Genomic DNA, 19,836 nt, shown 5'->3' with positions numbered 1-19,836 from the left:
TTCTAGTATTTTTAGAAAGAGAAATAACTCACTCCTCATTATTCCATCATAGCTGGAAGCAGGTGAATGTCATCTTGAAAGGATAGTTTATCTGGATAAGAATTCTGGATTCACAGGGGTTTTTTCAATCAGCATTTTAAAGTTAACAGTTTCATTATCTTCTGGTTCCCTTGGTTTCCTATGACAAATCAACCATTATTCATACCATTGTTTCCCTATATGTAATGTAGCTTTTTTATTTGGTGGCTTTCAAATTTTCTTCTTTTTCTATTAATTCCAGCAATTTGACTATGATGTACATAGGTGGTTTCTTAACCTTCTGAGAACTTTATGGTTTTCCCAAAATTTGGGAGGTTTGGGAGTTTTATTTTTTCTAATATTTTTGTCTCATTTTCTATTTTCTGTCTGAGACTTCAGTTAGACATAATTTTTCATTTTTTTTTGTATTTTATTTTTATAGTTTCTGCTTGTCTACTGAGATACTCCATTTGTTCATTCATTATGAGTGTATTTTTCTTTAAGTCCTTAAACATATTTATGATAGCTGCTTTAAACTCCCTGTCCACTCATTGGAACACGTGCATCATCCCAGTTTCTGTTGACTGTTTCTCTTGAATACAAGTCATGTTTCTTGTCTAGTGGTTTTTGATTATATACTGAACATTATAGATTATATATTGTGGAGACTCTTGATTCTGTTATCTTCCTCCAAAGAGCATTTATTTTTCTTCTAACAAGCAGTTAACTTGATTTAACTCAAACTCCGACCTCTATCTTCCCTAAAGTAGGCAGCAACTAAAATCTCCACCCTGTTCTTTCAACTTCTATCTGCTGCTCTTTCACTGGGTCCCTTGGGATCTGCCTGCTAAAAACCTAGGTAGAATTTATGCAGATTGTGAGGTTCATCACTTTTGTGACTCTTCCATCATTTCCTCCCTAGACTTTCCTAATAGGCCCCAGACTCTGTCCTCTGAAGTCTCAAGCCAATAAAGTGATGAGCTTTACAGCTCCCTAAGTCACCTGGAGATTGAAGAATTTCCTCAAGCAAAAAGCCACAAGCTGGCAATTCACATTTGTTGCAATTTCTAGGCTAGACACCTCTCCTATTTCTGCCACTGCTTTTGGTCATTCTTCAGTGTTTTCAAAGAGTTGTTGTTTCTTGCTTGTCTTTTGATTTATTTTGTTTATATCTTGTGATTGTTGTCTGAAGGAAGATGAGTCCAACTAAGTTATTTACCATTACTGGAAACTAGAATAATCAGTCAAGTTGTTTTAAGAGTTGTCTGGCCAAGATCTATTCTGTCCCTCTTTTGCAGCATTTGAAGCATTCCCATTCATCCTCTTCTTTAATTCTTTATCTTCTTAATAACCTAGTTATTGGTCTACTAAACATTCAATACCCAGAAGTAAATCTTCTCTTAAATTAGATAAAAAGATGGGTATGCATAGCATTGAATGGAAGGTTTTGATTGTACAGGACATTTTCATTTCTGATTCCACTAACTTGGAATTTTTGATCATTCAAACATAAGTTAGAATGAGTTTTACCTTTTATATTACCTAGACAGCGGAAAGAAGAGTATTGTGAGAAGAATATGTTTGGGCAGTTATTTTCATAAACAAATGAAACCACTCATTCATTCCACAAATTCTCATTAACCACTTATTAGTTAACTCGCCTCTATTTAATCTCTTTCATTTCTGGACTTCCATGTTATCACATAGTCTCAATTTTTCTCATCTCTCAGACTATTTCTTCTCAGGCACATTGAGTATCTCCTTTTCCTTCTTCAATCGCTGAATGCTAGAGTTCTCCCAGTGTTTTGTCCTGAGGCCTGATCTCTTTTCATTGAGGCTTCTTCCCCACATTATCTATGAGACAGGTTCCCCGCACCACTGAGCCACTGAATGGCTAATAGGGCCTCCCAAGTGCCTCAAAGGGTCTATTCAGTGAGCAAGAGCATCCCAGGCCCTGGAAAGGATAATAGCGCCCATCTTCCAGTAATAAATGTACTCTCTAGGTTGTTTGTAAGAAAGAAATGTGTTTTTTAATTAAAGTGCTGAAGGGACAGGGATTACTGGGCTCAACCCCACCCCCTCCCTCTTTGTCTGACTTTAAATACCTGTGCTAATCAGTACTTCAATTAGTTATCACCACATACACACATACATACACACACACTCAGCATTTGAAAAAGCCTAAAACTTAGTGGCTTAAAACAAAAATCAGTTATTCTTACTGATCTTACTTAGTTCAGCTGGTCTAGACAGAGTTTGACAGGAATGAATTGGCTGTTCTGCATATTTCTCTCATCCTCCTTTTGCTTGGAATCATCAGGCCAGTCCAGGAATGTTCTTGTAATGGTAATGGCAAAGGCAAAAATCTCACAAGGGGTCTTGAGGTCTAGGTTTTGAACTGGTACATTAGCACATCTGCCTCATTTTTTTATTCTGAGTAAAATATATGTAAAAAATACTTTTATGTAATGTATAAAATGTTGTGTTACTAATTTTAACTATTTTACCATTTTAACTATTTTTAAGTGTATGGTTCAGTGCCATTACATATATCCACCTTGTTGTGCAACTATCACCACTATCCATCTCCAGAACTTTTTCATCATCTCAAACTGAAACTCGACACTCCCCACTCCTCTCTTCTGCTAGCCTTTGGTAACCACCATTCCACTTTCTGTCTCTATAAATTTGACTACTTGAGGTACCTCATACAAGTGAAATCATACAATATTTGTCCTTTTGTAGATGACTTCTTTCACATAGCATGTTTTTAAGCCTCACCCATGTTGTAGCATATGTCAGACTATTCAGACTATCACTTCTTTTTAAGGTTGTATAATGTTCTATCATACACACAGAACATTTTATTTACCTATCCATCCATTGACGGGTATTTGGGTTGTTAAATCTTTTGGATATATACCCAGAAGTAGAATTGCTGGAACATATGGTAATTCTATATTTAATTTTTTGAGGAACTACCATATTGTTTTCCACAGTGGCTGTTCTATTTTACATTCCTACTGTCAATGCACAAGGCCTCCAATTTCTCCACATCTTCAGCTGACATTTGTATGTTGGGTATTTTGTTTGTTTTGTTTTTTGTTTTTTACTAACAGCCATCCTGGTGGATGTGAAGGGGTAAACTCATCATGGTTTCAATTTACATTTTCCTAAAGATTAGTTGAATGTTGTCTCATGTGCTTATTGGCAATTTGTGTATCTTCTTGGGAGAGATATCTCTCAAGTCCTTCTTATAACTGGTTATTGAATTGTTAGAGTTCTTTATATATTCTGGATATTAATCTCTTACCAGATCTGTGAGTTGCACATAATTTCACCCTTTCTCTAGGTTGTCATTTCACTTACTTGATAATGTATTATTTTACATAAAAGTTTTAAATTTCGATGAAATCCACTGGTTTTTCTTTTGTTGCCTATATTTTAGTCATATCTAAGAAATCATTGCCAAATGCAATGTCATGGAGGTTTTTTCCCTATGTTTTCTTCTAAGAGTTTTATACTTAGGTCTTCGATCCATTTTGAGTTAATTTACAAAAATAGTGTAAGTGATTTGTTTGCATATGGATATCCAGTTTCCCAGACCATTTGTTGGAAAGACTGTCCTTTCCCCATTGAATAATCTTGGTGCTCTTGTCAAAAATGATGTGACCATATATTTAAAGGTTTGTTTCTGGGCTCTATTCTATTCCATTAGTCTACATGCCTGTCTTTATGCCAGTACTGTACTGTTTTGATTACTGTAACTTTGTAGTAAGTTTTGAAATCAGAAAGTATGAATCCTCTACCTTGGTTCTTCTTTTTCAGGATTGCTTTGGTTATTCTGGGTTGTTTGAGATTTCATATGAACTTTAGGATGAGATATTCTATTTTCAAAAAAAAAGTTATTGGAATTTTGATAGGAGTTGCACAGAATCAGATCACTTGGAGTAGTATTGACATCTTAACAATATTAAGTCTTCCAATCCATGAACATGAGATGTCCTTCCATTTATTTGTGTTGTCTTTAATTTCTTTCAGAGTATTTTATAGTTTTCAGTGTGTACGTTTTTCACCTTAGTCCATTTTGTGATGCTATAACAGAACACCTGAGACTAGGTAATTTTTAATGAACAGAAATTTATTGACTCACAGTTCTGGAGGCTGGGGGGGTCCAATACCAAGGTTCCATGTGGGTTGGGCAGTTCTGATTCCAAGATGGCACCTTGAATGCTGCATCCTCCTGAGGGGAGGAACAGTTCATCTTCACATGGCGAAGAGAAGGGCAGAAAGATAAAAAGGGGCCAAACTTGCCCTTTCATAATGACATTAATCCCACCCATGAGGGTAGAGGCAGAATCATCTCTTAAAGTTCTCACCTCTTAATACTGTCACAATGGCAATTAAATTTCAACATCAGTTTTGGAGGTTGATGTTCAGCCTCTGGGTTAAATATTCCTAAGTATTTTATTCTGTTTGATGCTATTGTAAATGAAATTGTTTTCTTAATTTTCTTTCTTCATTTTTCATTGTTACTTTAACATGTCTCATTTTATCAGCCAAATAAGTTATATGGCCAAACCCAAAGTCAGGAGGGGGACATACAGCCCATCCATCATAAGAAGGCACTGCAAAATTACATGCCAGAGTATACCACTACCTCGGAAGAAATGTTTTTGAAAAATGCTAAAGGGGGAAAAAAGAAGTGAACAAAGAAGGAAGAAGGTATCAAGGTGCCTAGGTAAATTGTTGGTGCCCAGCTAAGAAGTAGCAGGTATGGGGGAAAGAACACAAGGCCAGGAGTCAGATAGAGGGCCCACCACATGATCTCAGAGAAGTCTCCTAACATCTCTGAGCCTCAGTTTCCTCCTCTGGTGGTGGGCTAGATGATTTCTCAGGGCTTTCCTGAGCTAATAACCCTCCCGTATTATGTAAATTATAACAGTTCTGCCCCTAGAATAGAAAATAAGCCAACATTAGAAAATCCCTTCTCTTTGTAGATCCATAGGCACCCACACATCCAACACAGGTAGCCATCTGTCTTAGTCCATTCAGGCCAGTATAACACCATAAACTGGAGGGTTATAAACAAAAGAAGTTATTTTTTTACAGTTCTAGAGGCTGTGAAGTCCAAGAACAAGGTTTCAGCAGATTTGGTATCTGTGAGGACTTGCTTGCTCTCTGCTTCATAGATGGTGCTTTCTCATTGTGTCCTCACATGGTGGAGGGATCAAGGCAGCTCTTTGGAGTCTCTTTTATGAGGGCACTAATCCCGTTCATGAGGACAAAGCCCTCAGGATCTAAGTACCTCCCAAAGGCCCCACCATCTAATACCATCACCTTGGTGATTCAGATTTGACATGAATTTTAGGGGGACTCAAACACTCAGATCATAGCACCATCTTTATGTCTCATAGATCTCATCATTTTTCTACCTTACACCCAGTTTTATTAGCGTGCTTTTTAAAAATCTTACACTAGCTGGGATCTTCTTAGAAAAGATAGTCTTAACTGCCTTAACTGTCCCCAGACCAGTGGGTACCAAACAGCTACTTTTCTAACTGAACTGAGAGAAAACCTCTGGTATCTTTAATTTTCAAGGATTCGTTGTGTTTTAAACTTCCACATAAATTGTCTTTGGAAGGTAAGTTTCTGGGAGCACAGCAGCAAATTCAGAAAGTACTCTGAATGTGGAAGAATTGCATTTTCTCTCACAACTGAAGTATGTTTATCTGACCAATTCTATGTTACAAAGTTTTGGGTAGAAACAATATCTCAGTTTAATATTGTGAAATTGTATTGTATCAAAATATGTTCAATGACTATTTTAAAAAGTATAATATAGTACATGCCCAGCGTAGCCTTGCCAAAAGTTTTCAGAAAACAAAGGTTCTTAATTTATAGAGAAATAAGATCAATGTTTAAAATTGTTTTCCTAGTCTGTGCTGAAAAAATTGACTTGAAAATCACATAAAGAGTAAAATTGGGGGGGGATATTATACTTTGACCAATTAAAGTTTAATTCTTAACTGTTACCATATAGTATGGTATTTTCCCCCAACATGTTATATTTGAAGAAGAAATTTCTATCAGAGTAAAATCAGTATAGGAACTTACTAACTAGAAAAAAAATGTTCAGTGAGTGAATATTATTTATATCATTTTTAAAAGTTAGTACAGGTTCATAAATAGAAGTAGACACTTTATTTAATTGAATGAATAATAGTCACTCTCCCAGAAGCCCAGAGAATAAAGGCAAACATACTAAAAATGCCATGGATAAGGCCACATTGTATGTACAGTTCCTAGAGCCACAGAGACCCTGAAACAAGTAGCCAGGAGTATGTTCTTTTTTGGCTTTCCCCATGGCTTACTCCTCCCTTTCCTCCTAGGCTGCCCCATCAAAGGTCACCCTACCCCCAATATCACCTGGTTTCATGGTGGTCAGCCAATTGCCGCTGCCACAGGACTGACACATCACATCTTGGCAGCGGGACAGATTCTTCAAGTTGCGAACCTTAGCGGTGGGTCTCAAGGAGAATTCAGCTGCCTCGCACAGAATGAGGCAGGGATGCTCGTGCAGAAGGCTTCTGTAGTGATCCAAGGTAAGAAACCCTTCAGGCTTTGGGTGCTGGACTTACCTAATTGTCTAACAGAAGAGAGTGAGTTCTGATCTCCAGGGGTGCCCAGGGCAATAAAAACTGAAGCTGCACCATGTTTTCATACAGTGAGACCCTACTTCTGCCAATAGGGCTCTTCAGATGAGCCACCAGGCCCTGTCCCAGCAGAAACTGGAAAAGTCAGTGCTGCCTTCAAAAACGGGCCCTTCTGTTCATGATGCTGCTGTTGCTCAGGACCAAGGAAACGCCACTGCATATCAAAGTCTGATGTGCCTCCTTTATGCTGATTTAACTAGGGAGGATCTCAGTCACTCACACACACACACACACTAGACTGTTTAAGAAATGCAAGTTTTCTCTTGTTTGGTTATTGCCTCCTGACTAGAGAGCAGAGGCCGGTGCCGACTGATCATTGCGAAGAGTCTACAGCTGCAGTCACCTGCGGAGGACTTCCCAGGCGCTTTTCCTTGGTCCTGGCAAGGAGCAGACCGAGCAGCCCACGAGGCTGGTCGGAAAGCCTTTGGGCAGGGCCCAGCCTTCACTGCAGCAAGAAAATGTTGTGAATGAGCCCAGAACAGTGGGAGGGGAGTAAAAACTGCCTCTTTATAGAAACTATGTGATGCTTTTGAGTTTTCCGTAGGCTGGTTCTACCTCTGGCCTATGTGTGACACTTCTAAGGAAAGCACAGTTCTATTGCACGTATTCCAAAATGGAAGATTAGTGGGAAGGGACAGAATTTTGTGCCAATATGGCAGAAAAGGGAGAAGATTTTTCTAAGCATGTAAGTTTTCCCCTTAAATATCCTTCCCCACCATTTGGCTTTCCAGATAGGAAAATAAATGTTCCATTTTCTTGCCAGCCAGCTCTTCCCTGCTGAAAACCAGAAGCTACTGTGCATCTGCAAGACTTATAATACACAACGTTTGCAAATGAGCACTCAGAATTTACCAGCTCACATGTATTTTTAACTGCTTTCCTACTAGTGAGTCCCAGACCCCCAAATAGAAAAACCAGACAAATTGACATTTTTACTGACATCATTGTCTCACGTAAAGGAGAACTTTCTGGATGGGTTCTTTTTTTTTTTTTTTTTTTGGTAACATTTACAAAATCCAACTCCAATCTGAAGTTTTAAATTATGTTAAGTATCTTAGGTACGTTTATATCGCTTTGTAGAAAAATAAAAAAAGTACCTTAGCAAGTATGTTTAAAAATAATAAGAGCTATAGCATTAAGTACTCTGTGTGTGCCAGGCAGGGAGCTAGGCCCAGCCCTCACAATAACTTGAAGTGGCGAAGGCCACTGTACTCGTGCTATGATTGAGCCAGCTGAGGCCCCTGGAGACCATACGACTTGCTCAAAGGGACCGGGAATGGTGCCACCGAGGGGCACGTCCTCATTCATAATCACTCCCCTCCCTCAGCCCACACATCCACCCACCCCCCTGCCCTGCTCAGAAGCAACATGGAGTGTGGGCAGTCGTGCCCTCTTGTCTTCAACTCTGCTGCTGCTCCTGTGACAGATTACTGGTGGTCTGTGGACAGACTGGCGACCTGCTCGGCCTCCTGTGGCAACAGGGGTGTTCAACAGCCCCGCCTGCGGTGTCTGCTGAACAGCACGGAGGTCAACCCGGCCCACTGCACCGGGAAGGCCCGCCCCGCCGTGCTGCCCGTCGCCTGCAACCGGAGAGACTGCCCTGCTCGGTGAGTGTGGCACACGCTGGCTCAGGCCTCCCCCCAGTGCTAAAATCACCCTCAGAACCAGCCCCTGTCAGCTCTGCTCATGCCCTCACCACTCAGCCAGCTAAGGGCTAACGGGGCCTCCCCGGTGCCTAGTAGGGTCTGTTGAGCCAGCAGGAGCGTCTCAGGCCCTGGGAAAAGATAGCGCCCATCCTCCAGGAGGAAGCATGCTCTCTAGGTTGTCTGTAAGAAAGAAATGTGTTTTTCATTTCAGTGCTGAGGGGACAGGGATGACTGGGCTCTACCCCAAGCCCTCCTTTTGTGTGACTTTAAATACCTGTGCTAATCAGGACTTCAGTTTCCTTAAGGAAATCTTATCCTCTTCTTTTCATTTCCTGCAGTTGCCTCATTCTCTGCATTTGGGTTTCTTGTGTAGCCCAGAATGACACCCCGAGTCTCTGCCTCTGACATCTTCCTCATACTTTGGCAAGGTCCCAGTCCTACTGTGCACCCTGAGTCTTCGGCAGTAGCCACAGGGATAACGGATGGGGGCTTGGAGCTGGCTCCAGTGTGGCGCTCGCAGCCTGAGGGAACTTGGCTGGGCCCTGAAGTACCCCTTCACTACCTATCTGTAGGCCTTTCATAGGCGACTCAGGCCACTGCTCTGTGTTTTGCCAGCTGAGTCATAAGGAGCAGCTGAAACCAGGAGAGACTCGGTGAAATCTGAAACACACTCATTAATATCAGCAGTTTGACTTGCTGACGGGAAGGTTTCCACGGGAATGATTAATGTCCTTTTATACCCTTCCTGAACTGTAACATAGCCCACACCTCTCCTTTCTCAAACCCCCCCACCCAGCTCCTGAAAAATTGCTGAAATGTATATTTGGAAATAAAAGTTGATTGAAACGCAGGCCTGACATTCACCAGGGATATAAGAGGCTGGAAGACTGCCCTTGCCAAGCTGTGCGAAATGAAGAAGAGATCTTTGACGTGCCAGGAACTTTTTGATTTGATTTGGTGATGGTCAGAGTCAATCAGCTTAATTTACATCTGCAAATGCAATAATAATGGCTCTGTTTTCTTGGGTTTCAGTGCCCCCAGGAGTTTCAAAACACCTCATGCCTGCTTCCTAAGTGGCTCTGCTCCTGTGGGTTGGAAATCTGCACAGTCATCCCTCTCCAGGGAAAAAGAGCAGGGAAGTTGCCACAAAAGTAAATAAGTCACAGATTTGGGAAGAATTTGCTTTCCTTGCCTGCTCCATGCCTCTCCTGAAAACCAGATGTGGCACCACTGGGCTAGGGGGTAGCCATGGGTTCACCTTTGACCAGTTTTCCTGCCAGGTTTTTTGGTTATTTTAGCATCCTTCTTTCCATGCAAACAAGTATTGCCCTGCTCATCTTTCTGAACAGAACTGGGAAATCCTGCTTGGACCCAGGTAGCTGTTTCAACCATTTCATGTTATATACGTTTTTTTCTATATTGTATTAAATGGCTAAAAAGCAACAAGTCATTTCTTGCTATTTTTCCCAAATTGTCCACTTGCCTTCCTCTTTGAGAATTATCCCAGGGTCCACACATGCAAGAGAATCGTGTTTGTATATGGACCAAGCATTACGGAGTTTTCCCCAGATTACAGCTCGGCTTTTGGAGAAAAGTCTATTTGTCACGGTCTTGGTCAGTCTTACTTCTGGGGACCCACATTGTAGTTGGAAGCTAATATTCTGAGAACAACTGTTTTCATCACTGTGCAGTCCTCTAAGAGATATAAGACTATAGACTGTGACTCAAGGAGATGGGAAATTGCTCCAGAAAGCTGGAAGGAACTATGTATGAGACGTAGGGTAAGGTGAGGTACAGTGTACACTCAGTGCTACCAGATAAAACCTTGACTTAAGTGAGCCCCAGATGACCTTCTGGGTCAGGAGGTGACACAGATTTGAATCTGTCTTCCATTGGAAACTGTCTCTGCTCTGTCACATGCTTGGCTGCCTTTGGGAAGTAGCAGTACAGTGTAACTACCTGCAATCCCACGGCCTTCGGGACTCAGAATACTCTTCTGGTTAATTTCTCAAGTGTATTAGTAGCTTAAAACAACAGAAATTTATTCTTTCACTATTTTGGAGGCCATAAGTCCAAAATCAAGGTTTCAGCAGGGACACACTAGCCCCAAAGGTTCCTTGCTTTTTCCAGCTTCTGGTGGCCAAGTCACTGTAGCTTCGGCTTCCTCCTCTTCTTAGAACATTTGTGAAGGTATTTAGGGCCTCTGCAAGATAATCTCATCTCAAAATCCTTAATTATGTCCACAAAGAACCTTTTCCAAATAAGGTAACATTCACTGGCTCCAGGAACTTGACATGGCTATTGTTTGGGGGGCCATGGCCACCCAACTAGCAGCTGTGTGGTGACAGCAGGCCTGGCCCTGTGGGCACCACTGATGCTTTCTTCTGTCCCCAGGTGGATGGTGACCTCCTGGTCTGCCTGTACCCGTAGCTGCGGAGGAGGGGTGCAGAGCCGCCGGGTGACCTGTCAGAAGCTGAAAGCCTCTGGGATCTCCACCCCTGTGTCCAATGACATGTGCACCCAGCTTGCCAAACGACCCGTGGACACCCAGGCCTGTAACCAACAGCTCTGTGTGGAATGGGCCTTCTCCAGCTGGGGCCAGGTGAGGAGCCAGAGAGAGTTGTATTTGAAGGGAAAAATCTAAAGGTGTGGACCCTGCCCCAGTAGAAAGTAAAATTCGACCATTGGCACCTCCTCTGTGATAACCGACCTTTTACATTCCCCTGTGTCATTAACCCTGCCCAGTATCAGCCCAGAGTTGCTGATATTCTTCTCTAACACGTCACCCACACCCTGGATCTTTTCATTTTGATTTTCCTCACCCTGAGGGCTCCCTGCTCTCAGATCATCACAGACACCCCCCATTTGGTCATGTCACCTCTTCTTGCTGGCTGTGTTGGGGCTGGTGACTTAAAGTTCTTGGGGAGTGTGGTGTTATCCTGGGCCAAGGGTTCTTAAATGGACTGCATGGTTACAATCCCTGAGTCAACTTTTTTAAAAGACCAACATTGAGGCTATTCATCCCAGAGATTCTAAGTCAATTGCTCTGGGGTGGGATCCAAGAATGGGTAATTTTTAGAAACAACTCGGGTGATTCTGCCAGGGTAAAGAACCATTGTTCCATCCAGGAAAGGTTAAAGCCCAGCCAGATCACTTTGAAACCACCAAGTCCCTTCTCAATGCTCTGCCTACAGGTTAACCCAGAAAGTTCCAGGTAGGCTAAGCACACAGACAGACTTGTTTGACCCCAGAAGCCTGGGAATGGGGCCTCCTCTGAATAAAATGGAGGAACTATGACTCTTTCCATTTGGAGGGGAAAGTTTGTTTAATTGTGATTTGAAATAAGGCCTCTATTAGATAATGGTCATCCGATCCCTCCACCATTTTAGAATGCTGTTGGTGCCAAAAAAAATCAGGTGTGGAGGTGCTTGGGGGAAATGATATGACTGCATATACTCTTTCGCCAGAAGTCTATGTTCAAAACCTACTGGAGACTACTAGGCATGCACGAACTACCTGCTAGGGCTGATAGTTGGGTAGTAACATTTATTCTAGTCTGTCTGGGGCTGGCACTAATTGGTAGAGTGACCATTCTGATGGGACAGGCATAGTTTTGAGTTGGTTGGCATCTGAGCCATACCATTAAGCTTGGCCAGCTAGGACACCCCAAAACAACAGGCTTTTAATTCTTTGTGTAACTATATGCGGCCATCTATATATTACCATATTCGTGTCCCTTCACTCTCCCCGGTGCATTCTTTGGAAAACAATCACTTACACCTTTCTGTTAACACACCATAGCCATCTCTAATGAAGATCAAATGTTACTGGCCACTGAGTTCACTTGCAACTCGTAAGCCATTTGCAGCAATGCTGACCAATCAACATGTCTTTCTGGACCCTCCTTATTTCCAGTGACATAATGTGTATATACACTTCATAATCATAGAGCTCCCCTTGCTCCCACACCTGGGGGGATATCATCTTTCTTTTCCTAGAAAAGCCTACTTCTGATAACTCTGACTCAGCCCAAGGCAGCTCTGCTTCCATACCTTCAAGGCTTATTGCCAGTTTATGACATTATGACACTGAACACATATGGTACACAGTTGATCACTCTTCCTGATAGAAAAATATACAGGTTTTTCTCTATTCCTTCTCCTCAAAACACTTTCACCACCCTCTTTTCTGAAATTCACTAGGTTGTCTCAAGCTTTAATGTGCATCACCTGGGGATCTTGTTAAAAATACATATTCTCATGTGGTATATGTCTAGGTAGAACTTGGGATGCTGAATTTCTAAAAGCTCCCAGTTAACACCAGTTACAGGGAAATGTTTCCTCATCTGCCTACCTCCTTGAAGTCTATGAAAACCAAGACAATCTTCTTAGCTCCAACAACCTGCCTTCAGGTAATAATTCAACTTTCTTCTTTTAATCCAACCTACATTTATGGGACACCTGTCTTGGTTAATAGAATGTGTCCCATATAAGCATGTATGAAGGAATAAAGGCAAAAGCAGCCCCAGAATATTTGCAGAATCAGTTGAAAGTGTAAGAAGAGACGTGGTTGGAAAGTATGTACCAGAACATAAATGTAGAAGGAATGGGATAATCAGAATTAGACTTTTAAAAAATTATTCTGTTAGTAGTATGGTGATCAAATTGGAAAGTGAAAAGACTGGAGCAAGAAACCTAGGTAAGATATTATGGTGATCAGAATGAAGGTAGTAGGTGGTAGATTTGGAGAGGAATCTACTTCCTCTCTGAAAGTGATTCATGACAGAAGTAGTCAAGATTTGGCTGGAGGTTTCTGAATTGAACAACTATATGGGAAAGGGTAGATTGGTGTGATAAGAAATTGTTTTGGATATGTTTAGTATGAAATGTTCAAGCACAGATACTCATTAAGCAGTTGGATGTATAGATAGCTGTGCTAAACTATCACTTTGAAAGTCATCAGTATATAAGTGGTAGCTAGGAGTCATACGTGGTATCACCCAGGGAGAGAGAAAACATGGGATGAAAAAAAGGAACAGAACCCTGGGAAGTACTAATTAGACTTTGGGAAGAAGAGGGAAAACTCCTGGAATGTATATTCACAGAAACCAATGGAGGACCTTTCTCCAGAAGGAAGGATCAAAATGCATCCAAAAGAAGAAACAAGATAAGCATTGGCCAGTACCCACTGGAACTTGACTGATTGTGATAGGAAGTCACTCTATGAAGGGGAATTTCAGTGTGGTAGTAGGTACTGAAGTCAAACTAGCAATAAGTTTAGGTATAAATGAGAGTGAAGGATATATTCCCCCATGTGGTCAAGGGACATCAGCAAAATGGCAGATTAGGAAGTACAAAGTCTTTGTTCCCTTGTGGAAACATCAAAAAACAACTAGCCACTAGCTGAACTGCCCTTATAGGAGCTCTGAAAAACAATCCAAGTTCTACAGTAACCACACACTCAATTTTGTGGCATTTTCAGTCACTCTCTCCCACGTGTGGCACAGTTGTGATCTTGAGGTGACAGCCACTACTTGTAAAAGCTTCAGAGGGCTACAGACCTGCAGACACCTGGAATAAGAGATTATAAGTGGACATATACAATATACCGTCTGAAGGAGAACTTTGGGTGAGTCTCTGGGAAATTAAGACACTCAAATGCAGCCTTATATGTAAAGGAATTGAGAAGCTACAAGGAAGCCAAAAGTACATTCTTAAAAAAATAGTCAATGTAGCTAAAAGCATCTAAGAAAAAAAAGATGCAAATTGAAGACATTACTATGAACAATTATACACCAACAGATGGGATAACCTAGATGAAATGGTCAAATTCCTGGAACCACACAACCTATCCAGACTGAATCATGGAGAAATAAAATAGGCTGATACACTTATAACTGATTGAATCAGAAACCTCCCAACAAAGAAAAGTCCTGGACCAGATGGCCTTACTGGTGAATTCTACCAAACCTTGGAAGAATTTATATCAATTCTTCTCAAACTTTCCCTAAAAATTGAAGTGAAGGTAAGCACTAACACTTCCAAACTCATTCTATGAGGCCACTATTACCCTAATACCAAAGCTAGACAAAGAAACTATAAATCAATATCCCTTACAGGCTGGGCACAGTGGCTCACACCTGTCATCCTAGAATGTTAGGAGGCTGAGGGAGAAGGACTGCTTGAGACCAGGAGTTCAAGACCAGCTTGAGCAAGAGCAACATCCTATCTCTACAAAAAATAGAAATTAACTAGGTGTGGTGGTACCCACCTGTAGTCCCTGCTCCTCTGGAGGCTGAGGCAGGAGATATCTTGAGCCTGAGAGTTGAAGGTTACAGTGAACTATGATGATGCCACTGCACTCTAGACCAGGTAACAGAGTGAGACCCTGCCTCAACAAAACAAAACTCCTTCCAAATATTGATGTAGAAATCCTCAACCAAATACTAGTATAATACTTTTAATAAGCTGTTAAATTTGGTTTACATCACGAACAAGTAGGATTTATTTCTGGAATGTAAGGATGATTCAACACATGAAAATCAATGTAATGCACCACATGTACCACAATTAACAGAATGAAGGACAAAAACCACATGACAAAATTAAACTTGGAATAGAAGTAAATTGCCCCAAAATAATGAAGACCATATATAAAAAACACAGCTAATGTCAATAGTGAAGACTGAAAGCTTTTCCCCTAATATCTGGAATAAGACAAGGATACCCACTTCTATTCATTATAATATTAGAAGTTCAGAGCAATTAGGCAAGAAAAAGAAATGAAAGGCATCCAAGTGGGAAAGAAAGATTATCTCTGTTGACAGAGGACATGATTTCATATGTGAAAATCCTAAAATCCCAACAAAAACACAACTGTTACAGCTAATAAATGAATTCAATAAACTACAGGATACAAAGTCGTCATGCAAAAAAATCTGTTGTATTTCTATACACCAACAATTCCATTGACAATACATCAAAAAAAAAATTTTTAAAAACCAAGTAGGTGAAAGACTCATACAATGAAAACCACAGAACGGTGTTAAAAGGCACAAATAAATGGAAGGAACACCCTGGGTATCACAAGCAAAATATGAAGTTGGACCCTTACCTTATACCATGTATAAAAATCTTAGAAGAAAACATTTCATAACATTGGATTTGTCTATGATGTTTTTAGCTATGGCACCCAAAGCACAGGTAATAAAGTGAACTTTCCAATTGTTGGTATCAAGGATGCATTTTTTTACATTTACCCCAAATCTCCTGTGTCTTTGTGAATAATAGTGTCAAACTGGGCCCTTCAGAAGTGCAATAACTGGCCTTGGGCATAGTTGTCTTCCCCAAGAGACCTACTTTTACCTTAAATTATTCTCCTTCAGTGGTTCTTAACCTTTGAGGTCAGGGATCCCTTTGAGTACCTGATGAAAGCTAAAGGGAACCTCTTGCTAGAAAAATGTCAATAAACACAAAATTTCTGCTTATAACACTAAGGATTAACACCCCACCACTGCCCTCTATGGAACCCTAGGGATCCAAGGACCCCCAAGTTAAGAGCCTTTGTGCTCAAGTGACCTCCATGGGATGCCTGTTCTCTTGTTCTACTAAAATAGCAGATGGTGGTTAAGGGCCTGCTGCTTTTGTATTTTACAGACAAGTGTTGTTACGGGTACTACTGGGAGAGGGTCAGGCCCTACTAACTCTGGGAAAAGCTTAACAATCTCCATGAGCCCATAGCAAGAGAATACAAGGAGGGACTGTACATACCTAAATCTGCTTTGTGTTCAGCCATCCTGGGTTTAACCCTGAGAAAATGAAGCCACGGGAAAAAAAGAAATGGAGTTGGTTATTTGAATGAATTTAGCAAGAAAATAATAAGCCAAATTACTCCCCACACTGAAGGGGAGAGGGGAGGTTATTTAAATCTTCAGCTCTAATAATCTGCTAGCACATTATGCCAAGATACCTTTCCTATGGTTACTCTGAGAGCGGGTTGACTTTCCCCGACTGGCTCTTTGCTACTATTAGCCACTTGCTAGCAGAATGCCCACAGACCACAGGAAAGCTAACCATTGCACTATGGCATACAGAAAAGGTGTCTGTGAATGTCCTACAGTTGGTACGGAGAGGGGAAAGATCTGAGAGCCTTCAATTAGACTCTGCACAAGGATCTTGTATCTCGTACAGCCTCCACCCTTGACTTGGCTAACATCACGTACATCACACGTTTTTCTGCTTTCCAGTGTAACGGGCCTTGCATTGGGCCTCACCTAGCTGTGCAACACAGACAAGTCTTCTGCCAGACCCGGGATGGCATCACCTTACCGTCAGAGCAGTGCAGTGCCCTTCCAAGGTAAGAGAAAATCCTGGCCCTCCTCTCCTCAGCCCCTGTGCCAATAGCACAGAAAGATGGTGGTGAGTGAATATTTCCCCTCCCAGGGGTTACACACCCTGCCCTCTTTCCTCCATTTGCCACTTGCCTCTGCAGAGGTAGAGAGCTCAGTGGTGGCCTTGTGCTTGGCTAATGGGCCAGGCTGAAGTACACAGGGTATTATTCTTCTGAGAGAGAGACCTGATACCACAAGAAACCTGCATTTCTTCTTGTTGACCTCCCTCTAGAAGTTAGGCTAAGATGGGGACCCTTGTTCCTGGGTCCCAACTATCATTCCTATCTACTCCCTATCCCTATCACACCTCCTTGGAGATGTCCCTCTTGGGGGACGGCTCAGCACCCCTACCTAAGACTCCAGCCCTTGAGAGCAGGTTCTGCCTCTGCCAGCCTCCACTGTGGGTAGAGCTCATTTTGGGGTCATGCAGGGACATATACACTGTAGAGGAGTTCAGATGGAGGCCCAGTTGGAGGAATTAACCTTCTTGAGATCTTATGGCCATTTAGTAACAGAGCAGAGATCAGAACCCAGTTCTGGCAATGCTGGAAGTTCTTGAGGTGTTGCCCAGCCTTCCTGGGTTTGCAGCATTGTTTTCACATCTGCCCCACTAATCCAGCCCCCGCAGGGCCAGATCTTAACCCTGCCACCCTCTCTCTCCTACAGGCCCGTGAGCACCCAGAACTGCTGGTCAGAGGCCTGCAGCGTACATTGGAGGGTCAGCCTGTGGACCCTGTGCACAGCGACCTGCGGCAACTATGGCTTCCAGTCCCGGCGTGTGGAGTGTGTGCATGCCCGCACCAACAAGGCAGTGCCTGAGCACCTGTGCTCCTGGGGGCCCCGGCCCGCCAACTGGCAGCGCTGCAACATCACCCCATGTGAAAACAGTACGTTCCAACCCCCAAGAACCTTCTGCAAATTCCCCACCGGGTATCAGGTACAGAGGGCAGTCCCTGGGCCCAAGCCTGAGCACAGGGCATTGGATCAGCTTCCCTGAGGATTATGAGCTGGGGTCAGAGTTGAGTGTTTTCAGTAGGGTGCATGTCCAGGCCACAAAAGATGGCAGAGTGGGCCCCAGGGCTTCCACAGTGTCCATCCCGGCCCTGAGAGAGCTGGGTGCTGCTGGCCCAGTGCTGGATGAGATTGGCCTCCAGCTCGTCTGCAGTCTGGCTGTGCCCACCACGTAAACAACGGCCCTCTGGGGCCAGGCTGCTAAAGAGAAAGCACAGTTAACACTGAAGCAGCATAGAGTACCTCCAGCTTAGCCAGACAGCTCTGCAGGACCTGCTGACACCTCCCTCCTTCCCTGCCCCACGGGCATCCACCGAACCATGCAAGAGTCTGGATCCTCCTCAGCCCAGCACCAGTTTTGATGTTCCAGTTGGGCAGGGATCTATTTTTCTTCTTATGAACCCAAAACCCAAATTGGAGGTGTTGTCCCATGAGGAAGAAGACAAAGCTTGTGGCAAAGAATAGGAAATTAAAAACAAATATAGGAGTGCAGTCTTACCCCAAAGTGAGCTTCACTGACCATAGATTCCCAAGGCTAAGGCTGATGCCCTGTGAGGTGTATTTAACTCCTGTTAGTTTTGAGCCTGGGGCCTCATGAAGCAAATGTAACTCACACGTCCTTCACCTTGGGAGCTGCAAGAACTATTTTTCAAGTTGCATATAAGTCACGCACAGAAAATGAAAACTAACAAATTTTTCATTAGATTAAAAAGGATCATTTTGTTCTTGAAGTTTTTATTCTATTTTCATAATAAAACACTGTGGCCCCAAGGAAAAATTTATGGCAATGTGTGTTAAACACTGGGGGAAGAGTGACCTTTGTACTCTGGAGTAGCGCTGACCTCTATTTCTGTCAGGACCTGCTCAGAGAACACCAGTGTCCGATGCAAGCAGTTAAGACAGACTTACCAAACCAAACTGCACCAACACTGAACCGGAACACCATGGTGCTGTGTTTACTGCATGGTGGCTGGAAGGAGCAGAGGCACCTAGGTAGAGAATGCAGAAAACAAAGCTTAGAGACAGGAAGGCTCAAGTGCCTGGGGACAAGGAGGGCATCCACACTGATGCCAGCTCCACTGTGGGCAGCCTGGGGGGCAAGTGGCTGAGCTCTGCCAGAGCGAGGCCCACCTGGAGGGGCCGGAGAGCGGTGGCCGAGGCAGACCCCAGGAAGCACCCTGCCGCCCAATGCCCAGGCTGGGCCCCAGTGGCTGCCTGTCTCTGTTTCACATCTGTTCTTGTCCCCTTTTCCCCCCACCTCCTTCTTTCCCAGTGGAGTGCAGAGACACCACCAGGTACTGCGAGAAGGTGAAACAGCTGAAACTCTGCCAACTCAGCCAGTTCAAGTCTCGCTGCTGTGGAACGTGCGGCAAAGCGTGAAGACAGGGCCCGGGGAAGAACTCTACACCCTGGCCATGCAAAGGACTCACGCGCCCACCTTGGACAGAACTTATGCTTTCTTCATTTATTTATTTATTTCCCCCTCCACCCGCCCCCCACCTTCAATCAGGAGGATCTCGGCATGTTTCCCTTTTGGTTAGCCAAGGGCAGACTGGCAGGAAAGGTTAGAGGTCTGGAACAGGCAGACAGCAGGGGCTCTCTTGCAGAGCGGCTTCCCTCCCAAGCCTGCGTCTCAGAGACCTAGGAAGAGGCAGACACAGCCTCCAGGGACTGCAGGGAGCCAGGGGGTTTGGAGAGTATTTTTGCAAACATTGGACAACCAACTGTGTCTTTCCTAGAAGCACACAGTCAGCGCCAGAGTGTGCTGCTCCTTTGTGTCCCCCTCTGTCATGGTTAGGACAAGCGGGGAGGGGGACCCTATGCTGAGGCAGAAATTGGCCCAGAACTCGGTTCTTCGGGGGGGGGGGGGGGGGGGGGACGGGCATGGTGCAGAGAGATGAGAACTCAAAACTTGGATAGGTAAAGAAGGAAACAATCAAAGTAAGTCTAAGCACACAATGATGTGGAAAATAAAAGAAGGAGGGAAGGGACTGAAGCAAAAAGAAGCCTGGGTATGTGCCCCAGCGGGGAGGAGTGAGCAGGTAGGAGGGGCTTC

The 19,836-nt window shown here is 43.2% G+C and overlaps 1 protein-coding gene across 1 annotated transcript in view; it reads left to right on the top strand.

Annotated features, from left to right (window-relative positions):
• ADAMTSL1 (ADAMTS like 1) overlaps positions 1 to 19,613 on the top strand; it is a 366,380-nt gene extending 346,767 nt beyond the window's left edge. Inside the window, exons 24-29 of the mRNA XM_045563528.1 lie at positions 6,411 to 6,623; positions 8,161 to 8,341; positions 10,775 to 10,982; positions 16,626 to 16,735; positions 17,436 to 17,656; positions 19,054 to 19,613. Coding sequence (XP_045419484.1) covers positions 6,411 to 6,623; positions 8,161 to 8,341; positions 10,775 to 10,982; positions 16,626 to 16,735; positions 17,436 to 17,656; positions 19,054 to 19,160 — 1,040 coding nt within the window. The 3' untranslated portion in view covers positions 19,161 to 19,613. The remainder of the gene's footprint in view (positions 1 to 6,410; positions 6,624 to 8,160; positions 8,342 to 10,774; positions 10,983 to 16,625; positions 16,736 to 17,435; positions 17,657 to 19,053) is intronic.
• The last annotated feature ends 223 nt before the right edge of the window (positions 19,614 to 19,836 follow it).

This window comes from Lemur catta, chromosome 10 (genome assembly GCF_020740605.2).
Source record: "Lemur catta isolate mLemCat1 chromosome 10, mLemCat1.pri, whole genome shotgun sequence".
Classification (NCBI taxonomy): domain Eukaryota; kingdom Metazoa; phylum Chordata; class Mammalia; order Primates; family Lemuridae; genus Lemur; species Lemur catta.
The sequence above is the reverse complement of the archived record's forward strand: the minus strand, read 5'-3'. Positions and strand labels throughout refer to the sequence as shown.